General features: G+C 35.7%; 1 protein-coding gene across 3 annotated transcripts in view; it reads right to left on the reverse strand.

The window, feature by feature from the left end:
- The window catches only part of LOC123529321 (origin recognition complex subunit 5-like), a 331,040-nt gene that overhangs the window by 43,296 nt on the left and 271,585 nt on the right, over positions 1 to 16,159 (reverse strand). For all 3 annotated transcript variants that reach the window (XM_045309605.2, XM_045309606.2, XM_053521347.1), the window contains exon 12: positions 5,897 to 6,009. In XM_045309605.2, coding sequence (XP_045165540.2) covers positions 5,897 to 6,009 — 113 coding nt within the window. The remainder of the gene's footprint in view (positions 1 to 5,896; positions 6,010 to 16,159) is intronic.

The raw sequence follows: 16,159 nt of genomic DNA on the forward strand, positions 1-16,159 counted from the left end.
TTTCCCAAATGTGTTTAGTAAAATGATAAAATATTTTATTACATGCAGTTCTGACCCGTTTTTTTTGAGATACTGTGCATATTTGGGTTTCAGTACTTTGTTTACTGAGCTGGATGCTACATTTTCCTCTTTACTCTTTATCGTGTCTAACGAAATAGGTGGACGACGCCATGATAGGTAGTTCTTAAAGCACACTAATACTGAGCGGCTTTGATATATTTCTGCATTTCTGATTCGTCGGATCTTTAATAATGTTGTACTGTACTGCTATCTGCAGCCGCATGGAGAACATGCGTAAATGGTTAGTTAAAAATTTTAAGAAGATTCCTTGACAGTATAGAATTCAACTATTCAAAATAATAGATGACTTTGTTTGACTAAGGTTTAGACAGGTGAAATACCCCTCACATCCTCTAACACCAGCGGAATTCTATTATGATAATACTAAATAACTCCATAATGATAAAGGACAACATTTTTTTTCATATAATTATTTACCCCATCACTTTTGTGTTTCATGTCACGTGCCTTTAGTTTCCCTTGCGTCAATAAGACTTTCAGCTTTTGGAGGCTGTTGCCGGACTACGTTCCTTAATTTTTACGTTTTGAATTTGCTGTCTACTAAGTGCTTTACTTTGTTTATGTATTTATCATGTTCTGAACTATACATGCATTGCTGCAGTGTTATGGTTTAAAGAGGCTGTTTTGTTGGAAAGTTGCATTACCATGAATCAGAGTATATCACATATCGAACCTGTTGAAAAATAATATCAGCTGCAGAGAAGAAATGATGAAAGAAAGAAAATGAAATGAATGCTTTGTTTTATGACAACATTACAACCTGCCCAGTTATGCCCTTCCTTCTGCAATTTGCTGAACATAATTGCGGAAAGCCCATGTTAAACTCAGAACGTTTAAATGCAGGGGTAACTAGAGCTATCATTAAAGGTGATGAATGTACCCCCCCGCATGCACTGACACAGTACATTGCAATTTGACGCACACAAGATTGCATAATTATGTGGACTGTATGTATATATAGACTGTATGTATACAGTATAGTAACAAAAAACAAAGTCCCATAACTATGCAGAATATTTATCTAAAAGAATGTAACATGCACCATGCACAACTAGGGTTGGTACTGATCACTTGTGTGAAGTTTCATTAAATTGTGTGCAAGGGTTTGGTAGATTAGGCACGCACAAAATTGCATATGCAAACTGTATGTACATAGTATGTTAACAAGAAACAAAGTCCCATAACTCTGCAATTTTTGTTGCTGAAAGAACCTAACATGCCCCATGCACAACTACTGTTGTTACTGATCACTTGTGTGAAGTTTCATTAAATTGTGTCAAGAGGATGAGGAGAGATGGTGCGCACAAGATTGTGTCTATGTATATAGTATACTAACAAAAAAACAGAGTCCCATAACTCTGCAAAAAAAATTTTCTGAAAGAACCTAACATGCCCCATGCACAACTACTGTTGTTACTGATCACTTGTGTGAAGTTTTATTAAATTGTGTCAAGGGGATGAGAAGAGATGGTGCACACAAGATTGTGTCTATGTATATAGTATAGTAACAAAAAAACAAAGTCCCATAACTCTGGAATTTTTTTTTCTAAAAGAACCTAACATGTCCAATGCACAACTACTGTTGGTACTGATCACTTGTGTGAAGTTTCATTAAATTGTGTCAAGGGGATGAGGAGAGATGGTGTGCACAAGATTGTGTCTATGTATATAGTATAGTAACAAAAAAACAAAGTCCCATAGCTCTGCAAATTTTTTTTCTAAAAGAACCTAACATGCCCCATGCACAACTACTGTTGGTACTGATCACTTGTGCGAAGTTTCATTAAATTCTGTCAAGGGGATAAGGAGAGATGGTGCGCACAAGATTGTAGCAGATGGACAGAGACAGGCAGACAACAGACAACTGAACCAGTATACCTTACAATTGTTGTCGGGGTACAAAAAACAAAGTCCCATAACTCTGGAATTTTTTTTTCTAAAAGAACCTAACATGTCCCATGCACAACTACTGTTGGTACTGATCACTTGTGTGAAGTTTCATTAAATTGTGTCAAGGGGATGAGGAGAGATGGTGCGCACAAGATTGTGTCTAAGTATATAATATATATAGTATAGTAACAAAAAAACAGAGTCCCATAACTCTGCAAATTTTTTTTCTAAAAGAACCTAACGTGCCCCATGCACAACTACTGTTGGTACTGATCACTTGTGTGAAGTTCCATTAAATTCTGTCAAGGGGATAAGGAGAGATGGTGCGCACAAGATTGCGTCTACGGACAGACGGACAGACAACCTGAAACCAGTATACCCCCCCCCCTTACAACTTTGTTGTCGGGGGGTACAATAAATAATACTGTGAGTAGATAGCTTTGTTATTGCGGGACTGAAGTCGCATTAAGTAAAACACTCAGTGTTGATGTCCAGTTTGAATGAATATAATAAAAGATAAAGATCAAGATAAAATTGCAAACAAAACATGTAATTTGCACACAATCTTATTAGAGCATAGACAACTGCTTGTACCGACATTGATTTGTACTGAATTTTCATTAAATTCCCTTCCTTCTAGGTACTTATCAAAAGCAGATATTGGTAACCTATGTTCCCTTATTGTATGTTATATTTCTCGTCACTTTCGAGAATAATCATATTTCAAGAAAAGTCGAAAATAATTAATATCAAGAGGCAGAAGCGGCGTGTATAAATGCACTGTAAATTAAGTGGGTGGGGTACAAATTAAACTCTTAAAATAAACTAAATATATTTTTCTGAGAAAGTGTAAGTATAAACATTTGAAATGTCACATTGGCTTGTTTAATGACATGATATCCGATATTATAAGCAATTTTACTGATTTTGTCAGACATAATTAAGCAGTATTATTTTCGTGATCAGTTGCCATATTGATGACGTCATTTCCCGACCCAATCGCGGTCCCCAGAAGAGATACATACATATTATTTTTGTCTTGGACCAACGAATACTCTGGTATATGTGGCTATATTTCTCAACTACTTTCGAGCGGGATTACAAATGGCAGTGCACTAGTATCTCGGATAGTAAATTTCAATTTATATGCTATTTATAGAGATGGTACCTAAGGCTACATATTCATCGACAACAACAAATCAAGTGCAAAACTGAAGTGCATATCGCTTATCTCACACTAGCAATATTTTAACATAGCACCGTGCATTAAATACGGGAACTTTTGACAGCAACATTGGCTTCTTTGTTTTGGTCGATTAGCTAAGGAATGGTGATTGTCTTTTCTTTTTAACTAACGGAACAATTTCATTTATACTAAAGAACATCGGAATTATATTAACAGAAGTTTCTGCAAGGTTAATGTGATACCGCAAAGTTAATGTGATTCCGCAAGGTTAATGTGATTCCGCATGCCTCGGTCAATATGCAAATTAGGTACATTTGCAGGTCAATATGCAAATTAGGTACATTTGCAAACACTAGGTGAGTGTCATAAAAAGTGAAATAACTTCTTTTGGCACAGTTTTTGGTATAGTTTTGGTGTGACCATCAGATCGAATATACATTTTTATATCGCTCTGTTTTTAACTCATACATTTTGAGGCCTCGATTATTCTTGGCAAATGAATTTTGTAAAAATGTTGAGGGATTCGATGTCGTAAAATTCATAGAGTCTATTTATATTTTTTCTCACAAATAATGTTTTCTTTCCTATGATCATACCATACCTGTAAATTATCGGCAGTAATAAATAACAAGAGCTGTCGGAGGACAGCAACGCTCAACTATTCAACAGCCTTGTCGATTGAATTAATACGAGTCGAAAAAGGGGCATTATTTAGTAAAAAAGCAAAATAGGGTTATGGAACCTGCATAGTGCTTATCAGCTCATGACAGTGGACAAGTGTGTGAAGTTTCAATCCATTCCCATTAGTAGGTACTGAGATACCAGCTTACATATAAGAATTTAACCCAAAACTCCTAAGTTGAAAAAGGGGCATAATTTTGTAAAATGCGTAGTTGAGTTATTGACCCTTTGCACTGCAGGTCATATCATGACAGTGAACAAGTGTGTGAAGTTTCAATCCTTTCCCATTAGTGGATACTGAGATACCAGCTTACATACAAAAACCTAACCAAAAATTTCTATGTTGAAAAAGGCGCATAATTTTGTAAAAAAGCAAAATAAAGTTATGGGACCTGCTTTGTGCATGTCAGATTATGACTGTGAACAAGTGTGTGAAGTTTCAATCCATTCCAATTAGTGATTACTGAGATACCAGCTTACATACAAAAACTTAACCAAACAATTCTAAGTCGAAAAAGGGGCATAATTTTGTAAAAAAGCAAAATAGAGTTATGGAACCTGTGCAATGTAAGTCAGTTTATCACAGTAAATAAGTGTGTGAAGTTTCAACCCATTCCCACAAGTGGTTACTGAGATACCAGCTTATATATACAAAACCTTAACCAAAAATTCTAAGTCAAAAAAGGGGCATAATTTTGTAAAAAAGCAAAATAGAGTTATGTAACCTGTGCAATGTAAGTCAGTTTATCACAGTGAATAAGTGTGTGAAGTTTCAATCCATTCCCACAAGTGGTTGCTGAGATACCAGCTTACATACAAAAACTTAACCAAATCGGGACGTGGACGCAGACGCGGACACAGACGCATGGGCGAGTCCAACAGCTCTACTATTCTAAGAACAGTCGAGCTAAAAACTAGAAATGTGTCCATGGGACACAGATGCCCCCACTACATGACAAAGGACACAGATCAACTTTGGGAAAACAATATGTTGCTATTTAAAAAAAAATGCAAAAAATAACCATATATAATGTACATATAAATATATATGCACTCTTGAGATTTTTAGATACCTATCCATGGTGACTCTAGGTCAAATACTTTTGGAGCTACGCGCGACACAACATTAAAATGACAAATTTTTAACTAAGTCAGGGGCCATAACTCCTACACGACTGAATGAATCCAGACGCGAAACCCCAGGTGCACAACTGCACATGCTGACCAACATTCCTGTAAACTTTGGTGACTCTAGGTCAAATACTTTTGGAGCTACGCGCGACAAAACATTAAAATGACCAATTTTTTACTAAGTCAGGGGCCATAACTCCTACACGACTGAATGAATCCAGACGCGAAACCCCAGGTGCACAACTACACATACTGACCAACATTCCTGTAAAGTTTTGTGACTCTACGTCAAATACTTTTGGAGCTAGGCGCGACACAACACTAAAATGAACAATTTTTACAAAGTCAGGGGCCATAACTCCTACAAGATTGAATGAATCCAGACATGAAACCCCAGGTGCACAACTACACATGCTGACCAACATTCCTGTAAAGTTTTGTGACTCTACGTCAAATATGCGACACAACATTCTCGGAAGGACGGACGGAAGGATGGACAAGGGCAAATCTATATGCGACCCCTAAAGTGGGGGCATAAAAATGTCTTTAAATAAGTTTGTTTGAAAATGAAAGATAATGCTCAACTTCTTTGTTTAAATGATTATTCATACATCTTGAAGTAAACTATATTTTTGGGAAACACATCCGAATCTATGCATAATTTGTTCAGATTACTAAATAGTCCTAGAAGAGTTATCTGTCACTGGCTTCACTTTTCCAAGTAGGACTAAATTTTTGGATTAAATATTGCCTTTCAGCATAAAAATGAAGTATGAAAGTTAAGCCATTATATAATTGAGGAACTCTGGTATTAGGTTTTCAACAGAAAGTAATATCAAATGCAATTGGAATTTTTAGGTACCATCTCTACCATTTAAAAGATTAAAGGCTATTAGACTGACTTGTTTTAAATGAATAAATTCCTACCTAGCAACAGCCTTGATAAACTCCAGAGAGACAAGGCATTTATATTTAGGCTGCTCTATTTGGTCTTCTCCGACAGCATGACCCAGGAAATGTAGGCTTACCAATGACGTTATCTGAAGTAAAAGAAAACAAGATTAGTGTTAATTACTTTTATCATCATTTGTATGCCTTAAAGTACAACCTTTACCTCATCCAGCAAACAATTTATCCATCAGGCCATCCACTTCGCAAGAAATATGCTTTTTACCTATCAAGCAATCCATTCTTACACGACAGTAGAGATACTATATTTTCATCTATCAGGCTATCCACTCTATACACACAGACAAATTATCCATCAGGCCATCTACTCTATTACACACAGTCAGTAGAGATACAAAGTTTCTACCTATCAGGCTATCCACTCTATAACACATTGACAGTTTATCTAACAGGCCATCCAGTCTATTTCATACAGACAATTTATCTCAGGCCATCTTCTCTATAAAAAACAGACAGTTTATCTATCAGGCCATCTACTTTATTACACACAGTCAGTAGAGATACAAAATTTCTACCTATCAGGCTATCCACTCTATAACACATTGACAGTTTATCTAACAGGCAATCCACTCTATTACACACAGACAATTTATCTCAGGCCATCTTCTCTATAACAAACAGACAGTTTATCTATCAGGTCATCTACTTTATTACACACAGTCAGTTTATCCATCAGGCCATCTACTCTATTACACACAGTCAGTAGAGATACAAAATTTCCAACTATCAGGCTATCCACTCTATAACACATTGACAGTTTATCTAACAGGCCATCCACTCTATTACACACAGACAATTTTTCTCAGGCCATCTTCTCTATAACAAACAGACAGTATATCTATCAGGCCATCCACTCTTACACATAGACAATTTATCTCAGGCCATCTTCTCTATAACAAACAGTCAGTAGAGATACAAAGTTTCTACCTATCAGGCTATCCACTCTATAACACATTGACAGTTTATCTAACAGGCCATCTACGCTATTACACACAGACAGTTTATCTCAGGCCATCTACTCTATTACTCACAGACAGTTTATCCATCAGGCCACCTATTCTATAACACACAGTCAGCAGAGATACAAAGTTTCTACCTATCAGGCTATCCATTCTATAACACATTGACAGTTTATCTATCAGGCCATCCACTCTATTACGCACAGACAATTTATCTCAGGCCATCTACTCTATAACAAACAGACAGTTTATCTATCAGGTCATCTACTTTATTACACACAGACAGTTTATCCATCAGGCCATCTACTCTATTACACACAGACAGTTAATCCAACAGACCATCTCTTTTTTGTTTTTCTTTTTCTTTTTTTGGATTTAACGTCGCACCAACACATGATAGTCATATGGCGACTATCAGGCCATCTACTCTATAACAAACAGACAGTATATCTATCAGGCCATCTAGTCTATTAGGCACAGACAATTTATCCATCAAGCCATCTATTCTATAACACACAGTCTGTAGAAATACAAAGTTTCTACCTATCTGGCTAATCACTCTATAACTCATTGACAGTTTATCTATCAGGCCATCCACTCTATTACACACAGACAGTTTATCTATCAGGCCATCTACTCTATAACACACTGACAGTTTATCTATCAAGCTATCCACACAGACAGTTTATCTATCAGGCCATCTACTCTAAAATAAACAGGCAATTTATCCACCAGGCCATCTACTCTATAACACACAGTCAGTAGAGATACAAAGTTTCTACCTATCTGGCTATCCATTCTATAACAAACAGACAGTTTATCTAACAGGCTATCCAGCAGAAATATAGCATTTTTACCTGTCAAGCCATCCGTTCTATAACACACAGACAGCAGAAAAACAACATACAACACGTTTATCTTTCAAGCCATACGCTCTATAGCACACACACAGCATCTTAGGGGTGTAATGATACGCTTGTGAAGTGACCTATACTCAAACCATGTGTTCTATAACACACAGACAACAGAAATACAACATTTTTATCTGTCAAGTCATCCACTCTAACACACAGACAACAGAAAAAAAACATTTTTATCTGTTAAGTCATCCACTCTATAACACACAGACAACAGAAATACAACATTTTTATCTGTCAAGTCATCCACTTTATAACACACAGACAGCAGAAATACAACATTTTTATCTGTCAAGTCATCCACTCTATAACACACAGACAACAGAAAAACAACATTTTTATCTGTCAAGTCATCCACTCTATAACACACAGACAGCAGAAATAAAACATTTTTATCTGGCAAGCCATCCACTCTATAACACACAGACAGCAGAAATACAACATGTTTATCTGTCAAGCCCAGGCCTGGGCTGAGGGGACCCATGTCCCCCCACTAGTTGGCTGAGAAGTGCCCTATACTCATCTAAGTTGCACCAATCTATGTTGGAAAAGGAATAACATTCTCAAAATTTAGACCCAAAATGCACCAGAGGCCACTATTTCATACCAGTATAACAAAAACTTTCAGGGAGGAGACCCCACTCTGACCCCAAATATGGACAGAGGCCCCCATCCTGTACCTATCCGCTCTTGGCACTGTGCACCTCGCCGGTGATGCCTTTGTACTAAACTTGTGCCCCCCACCCCATCAAATATTTCTGGATCTGGGCCTGAAGCCATCCACTCTATAACACACAGACAGCAGAAATACAACATGTTTATCTGTCAAGCCATCCACTCTATAACACACAGACAGCAGAAATAAAACATTTTTATCTGACAAGCCATCCACTCTGTAACACACAGACAACAGAAATACAACATTTTTATCTGTCAAGCTATCCACTCTATAACACACAGACAGCAGACAGCAGAAATAAAACATTTTTATCTGTCAAGCCATCCACTCTATAACACACAGACAACAGAAATACAACATTTTTATCTGGCAAGCCATCCACTCTATGACACACAGACAGCAGAAATACAACATTTTTATCTGTCAAGCCATCCACTCTATAACACATAGACAGCAGAAATACAACATTTTTATCTGACAAGCCATCCACTCTATAAGACACAGACAACAGAAAAACAACATTTTTATCTGTCAAGCCATCCACACTATTACACACAGACAACAGAAATACAACATTTTTATCTGTCAAGCCATCCAGACAGCAGAAATACAACATGTTAATCTATCAAACCATTCACTCTTTAACATTAAGCCCTGAGACCGATACCGTAACATACTTGCTGCGGCGAGATAAGAATTACCAGCTGATGTCGAGAAACATTATCTGATCTTATCATAACCACGCTCGCATGCAGTCAATGGATAGACACGATTTTTCTGATAAAGAACGCCCCCCTTGGATATTGTTGCTATGTCTCACAAGCTTTCTCCAAATTGGCGGATATACATTATACCGCTATGACGGATTCTCTTTAATAAAGTGTCTAAATCTTCTACTCATTACTGTAAAAAGATCAAAGACCTGTCGAATCACGCGCTAAATTAATCATTGAATAATTATACTTAAGGTTATATTAACTCCGTGAAGAAAAGTGGTGAAATGTAGCCGTAAAATGTCGGTGCTAATAAGGTCTTCAAAAATATGAAAGTCGTAGAATTTGATAATTTTGTTTATTTTGGGACTGCACAAAATGTTCACAGACTACTGGTTTAAAGTATGATACATATAATAAAAAGAAAACACGATACAAGGAATATGTCTATAAATAAATTAAAACTGTATCACACCTGCGCATTATAAATTCTATATGTTTGTGCATGATGATGTTTGCTTTTACGCGACCGATATATTATGATTCAAAATTGCATTTCATGTCTGTATTTGCGAGTAAGCACCAGTATTATATTTAAATGTGAATTAAAATCATTGTATTTTATTTAATATGTTAATTGTATTCATCTGGAAACTCGACTGATACTGGTAGCTACAACATCGTTAGGTGTGGATATTCTGCAATACTTACAAATGTATGTATACCTTCTGAAGGAATGTCCCACGATTTAAAAAAGTTAAACTTAGTCAGTTGGTACCATGGTTATCGCCCGCTGCGAACGACAAATGGAAACAGATCAGTGTTAATCACAAGTAGAGGGTGCCTTTCATTAGTTGTAATTGATAATACACTGGGACCCCGTTATAATGCTGTCATCGGGGTCCAAGGTTCGAGACCCGCGGATCTAGCGGGGTTATATTTATAACGCGGGTTGATCGTATCAGCGGTAAATGCAATACCCCACCCATCGGTAATGTATTAGACGTATTTTGGACGCTGTTTTATGTTAATAAGAAATAAGAATCGTATTAACGGGACATTTATTTACCGTAAATGCTACTGAAAAATACATTAATCTTCTCATTTTGTCGTGATTCTAAAAGAAAGTTAAAATTGTTTATCCCGGAAGTAAACATGTATAACGCTGTGTGAGGAGTGCGCGGTCATGAGAATTACATACGTAATGCAATTGCACTGGGGGTTTATGTAACTAAAAGAGAAAAAACGCGGACAGTCTTAAAAAATTTAATTTTGAATACATGAAGAAAATCGATAAATAACATAGAAAATTGTTAAATCGCCGTCGTTAATATACGATATTAAAAAGGGAGAACATTCTCAATATGGCTTTCAGTGCGTCGAATCTTCGCAAATTCCAATGAACTGAGAATGATGATTATGAAAAACGGCTGCTTTTTATTACAAAACTGGGCCTGTTGTTCGATTTTTATTCACTCAAGTGTTCATGTCATCCGCTTAATTGGTGCAAACTTAAATGGTTTGATAGTTGACTGACCAATTTTACATGCTTGTTATGCAAACAATCTAATTTTGACATGGTACTGATTGCCTAATTGTCACATGTCTACATGTATTCAAACTTTAACAAAGGCGATACGCAAACAAGTAAGCTAGCAGACAATTATTGATTTTTGACAAAGTTGTCATGGCAAAGGTGTTAACGTACAATGTATAGTACATGTAGTTTTAACGCTGGTTATGATCAAATTAAATAACATCCGCGGACTCGTTTTTTGTTTGTTTTTTTTTTTACCCCTGAAAATTCCGGAGCCAAGAACCTACCGCGTTATAACGAATACCGCGGTATATCGAGTAGCGTTATAACGGGTTTCGAGTGTACATGTTTTCATTGAAAAGAAAGAGTAACAAATCTGCAGGTGTTAACATTTTTCAATATGCGACACATTTATTCATGTCATTAATTAAATCATCTTATTATTTGATCAGTCAATGCTACAAATTGACGTAACTCTTACAAGATGTACACAATGATGTTTATAGACATCTAAGTGGTTATTAGATATAGAAGTCATACGATCATAAATGCATGTTCATTCTATATTCATTGACATTTGTATTTTGAAAGCAAGAAAGTTAAGAAATATATGTCTATACATCGTTAAGGATTTTTCTGCTAATTGCGATATTAAAACACTCATGCACTCGCACACACGAAATCACAGACATTATTCCGAAATATATATATAACAAGTTGAAAAACAATGCAGAAACGCCCTCTTCCGAATGTATGCTGATTCCCTTGAAAAAAATACATATTTCAGCCGTGCCATGAGAAAACCAACATAGTGTCTTTGCGACCAGCATGGATCCAGACCAGCCTGCGCATCCACGCAGTCTGGTCAGGATCCATGCTGTTCGCTTTTAAAGCCTATTGGAATTGGAGAAACTGTTAGCGAACAGCATGGATCCTGAACAGACTGCACGGATGTGCAGGCTGGTCTGGATCCATGCTGGTTGCAAACCCACTATGTTGGTTTTCTCATGGCACGGCTCATTTATATCTATAAAAATAGCAGAGCTCCAGATAAGCTTTTGGTGCAATTGGGTATTTACCCATCACTTTTTGTCTGAATTGGGTACTGGAAATTTGAATTGGGTAAAAATAATATCATTACCCAGCCTTTTCAGAAGTTATTGGGTATTTGCTAAAACCAATTGGGTATTTTGCCAATCTTGCACTAACAATTGAGTATTTTTGCTTACAGTATACATGGTATATATCATTAGACAGGGTTGACTAAGTACCTAAGTACTTTAATGGCACCCTTCAATGTTTAATACAAAAATGTATTTAAAACTGTAATAAATGTTCCATACTGTTGTTTTCTTTTTCACTTTTAATGCAGTTTGAGATCAGTTCATCCACAGTATCCCGAACGATGTGGACACCACAATATGCATTCTCCCAAAAGATGTCATCCAGTATTGGTGACACTACATCGTCACAAACAGATAAATGTCATTGTTGAACAGCAAAATACACCACTAATTTGTTTGTTTGTGCTGCAACAATGTTTTTTCTACAACCTCTTTTACATTTTATCGGCGTAAAAATTGTTTACAAAGCGTCCAAATAACACCGATCAGCCGATTGAATGGTCTTGTGATTTTTCCGATAAATTGCAACCTGTTCTGTGGTAATGTATAACCAGTCAGTTAAATCTAACGTTAAAGTCTCGTACCCGTTTAGTAATAAGGAAAATGCGATACGCAAGCGATTTTTTACGAATTGGGTATTAGGAATTTAACTTGTGTTTCAGTACGCACACTGTATGAATTCAATTGGGTTTTCTGCAATTTTAATTGCATAAATACGCAGCTTATCTGGAGCTCTGAAATAGATAACTTTTGTTTCAGAACCAGAACAGCAACTTATGTTAATTAGGCGTTATTGTTCTATGGATCCTTTTGTTACTGGCTACAATTGTTTTTTTTTGTTTTTTTTCTAAGTGTGGAAACGCAACCAACATAATTTCGCATCCAAAATTACTTCAGACATTCTTAATGAGAAAAACAAAAACAAAATCCATTCACTGAATATCTAGCATTTCAATTCTTATACAAAATCTGTTGAGTGTGGCTGAAACTAAAAATGACATAACTTCTGACATTCTTAGGACAAGAGAAAAAACAGCACACGAAAATTTAGCATCAAAATTCTTGGTGTGGCCGAAATTTGGAGATCGCTGTTCACATGTATATGTTTTATTTGCCTTAGAGAATACTGTTTTTCTAAAGTGCAGCATCGAATGAAAATCCTGTGACACCTGTCTGAAAACCAATTCAAAAATAGCTGTAATTTCTTGAAATGATACACTTGATAAATGAGTATTCTACATTGGTTTTTATTAAATGTGGTCACTTCTTTTCTTTTTTTCTAGATGTCATATTTACATTTTATATGTAATGCATCTCTTTTTCCACACATGACCGTGAAGAGAACGTAAAAGAATACTATTTTTATTCAGAACTTTACAGTCTGTAGATACTTAGTTACAGTAAGCTTGTGAGACACAATGGCGCCTTAGCAACAAAGTCTACGGATCGATGGATAAGGCCATATCTTATTGGCCAATATTATTGGTTTGATTGACAGATCGGATCCATCCATTGAAATCATGCAGGGATATTTTGGGTGTAAATTAAAATAAGCTTACAGAGTCTTCGAAGTTTGAACAAAGATTTTTATACCTAATTTCGTCCGTAACTTATATCCAAATAGAATAATATTTTCACTTCAAAATATTCACAATTTTAACACACCTTTTGCGTTTAATAAATATTTGAACATTTCTGATTTTCTTACTTTTTACATGTAAACACATTAAATTCCAATAAATAGAAATACATTATTAACACAGAATATTTACACAAGAATTACTTGAAATTTACACCCATTTTTGTGTGAATATCGATAATTTTTATGTATAATCTATTTCTAAACATGTACACAAACGTTGTGTGACATGCGCTGAGACAGTTAAGTTGTAATTAATATTTACATCCATCTTTGAAGAATTATTAAATTTACAAACATGCGTTTATTTACACACATTTTTAGCATTGTATGAAACATGTATTGTATTATTTTTTCCATTACAAGTATCGTATGCAATGTCAATGTAAGAATATTTAAGCCTTCTAAAACTTAACATTTTCTGATCATTCATTTCTCTGATAATGGAATTTAATCGGCGGAATCATCATCCGACGGAACTGATACGTCAAAATCAGCATGATAATGAATATTATTTTTTCGTTTTAAGAAAAATCTCTGGCAGACAACGTTATTTTATTCTTTTGAAATACAGTATGAAAGAAACACAGTGGAGTTTGCAATTTTTATTTCCTTTACATGGCCGCATAATTAGAAACATTTATTTTAACAAGGGAATTAATTATTAGCACAATTAATAATTATAACATCTAAGAAATAATAGCCAGTATGCAAAATCATTTTGCTTCTGTCTTCCTAGTTTTCCTAGTTTTTTACCCCCTACGACCCAGATTCGAACTTGTCAAAAATTTCATAAAAACAAACATTCTGACAAAGTTTCAGGAAGACTGGAGGAAACAAGCAAATTCGATGAATTGGTATCCCCCGCCGAAAAGGTTTGTGGTAAGGAATGGCAAAAAAATATATCCAGCAAAAAGTTAAGGATGTTACTAGGAAGCAAATAATTTCAATAGTCAAAATCAATTTAACAGAAAATGTATACTTTTTTTTGTGGTTGTGGGGGGCGGGGGGCAGCTGGGGTGACCGTGTGAGGGTACAAAACATCACATGTTTATTATAAATATAGATGGAAAATCAAAAATGAAAAAAACAACAAAAAAAACAAATGAGTGGTGGTGGTGGTGGTGGGGGGGAGATGCATGATCAGGGTGGTGGGCATGACTCAGCGGGGTGGAGGAGTCAGGTGGGGGAACTGTACAACTTTGCATGTTGATAAATATTCATGGAAGGTTTGAAAAAAATTTAAAAGGAATGAAATTTTTGAATTTTTATATTTTGGTGTGTGTGGGGGGCGGGGGGAGGGGTAGGGGGTGTGACCAAGGCAAGGTGGTGACCAGGTGTGGGTACACAACTTCACATGTTTATAATAGACATTGTCAGTTTATGTGAAGTCTGACTGTGAACATCGAATGCGGACTGTCTATGGAGCGTTTCAAAACACATTTATTCATTTGTTGGTTTGTTTTGGTAAGCGCCGTTTTTTACAGTATTTCTGTTATGTAACGGCAGGCAGTTGGCCTAACCAGTGTTCCTGGATTGTTTACCGGTACAAGTTAACCTGTTCTCAGCAAGTAACTGTTGCTGTTTTTTTCATGGAAAATGTTAAAATGTAACAAGCAAACTATTTTTAAGTTGCTTTAACACAGTGACAAATCGCACCCATTAACTGTGCATACTGAAATTAGACTGATCGGAGACCATGTTATTACAGTTTGGTGATCATCTGAAGTTCACTTTAAGCTAGTGTTAAAATTTTTAAACTCTCACATTTTATAAATGTGTATCCATAGTTGATGAAACTGGTAGAAGCCGTGCATTTCATTTTCATGTGCTTAAAGTGCGCAATCCTAAACAAATTATCCTCTTTTTTACATTATTTTCTCGATAGTCTCTTATACATGAAAGTGCTCTTCCATATATAATCATGCTTGAGAGATATTTCATAAACGATTTTTCTCTCTTGCTGAGAAAATAAAACGGGGAAGTTAATGTTAACTTACAACAAAGAAACATATACTGTAAGGGTGTAGCCAGCGGTGGGGAGGGAGGGGTGCGACGGGTGCGATCACACTCCTTTTTCGGCAAAGCTTCCATTTTTCATTATATCAAAATATCCTTGGATGTCCATTCTTTTTTATTCGGCTCGCTACTTGCTTATATTTACTATTATTGACGCTGTAACCTTTATATAAAATCTGATGATGATTCTTTATATTATAGAATATGATTTTTAGAAAGGTCAGAGCATTACTTTTATGCGAAACTGATTAATATGTATAACTATTTACCTTTTCACAATAGCTGAATGAAATGTATATATATGACAGTTTACATTTACATTAAGTTTCTAAAAAACTATGTAAAATAAATAATGTAAACTTTATAACTGAATACTATGAAATTTTTAACGGTGTTATGTGAACTTTAGTTCATATATCAGTGAAAAATTTAGCGGCAGGACCCATACCTAGGTTTGCTACTCATTTTATTCAAAAATTATTTTAAGAGAAATAACTCCGCAAACAATATTTCGAGCGGACGTGCCAATGATATGCTCAACAAGGCTTTATACCAAGCACTTCCTACTATCATTGAAAGCTGGACTAGAATTTTGAAATGAAGCGTTGACAAAAATTTCTAGCAGGGCTTTTCC

The sequence above is a fragment of the Mercenaria mercenaria genome, chromosome 13, assembly GCF_021730395.1.
Source record: "Mercenaria mercenaria strain notata chromosome 13, MADL_Memer_1, whole genome shotgun sequence".
In the NCBI taxonomy this organism is placed as follows: Eukaryota; Metazoa; Mollusca; class Bivalvia; order Venerida; family Veneridae; genus Mercenaria; species Mercenaria mercenaria.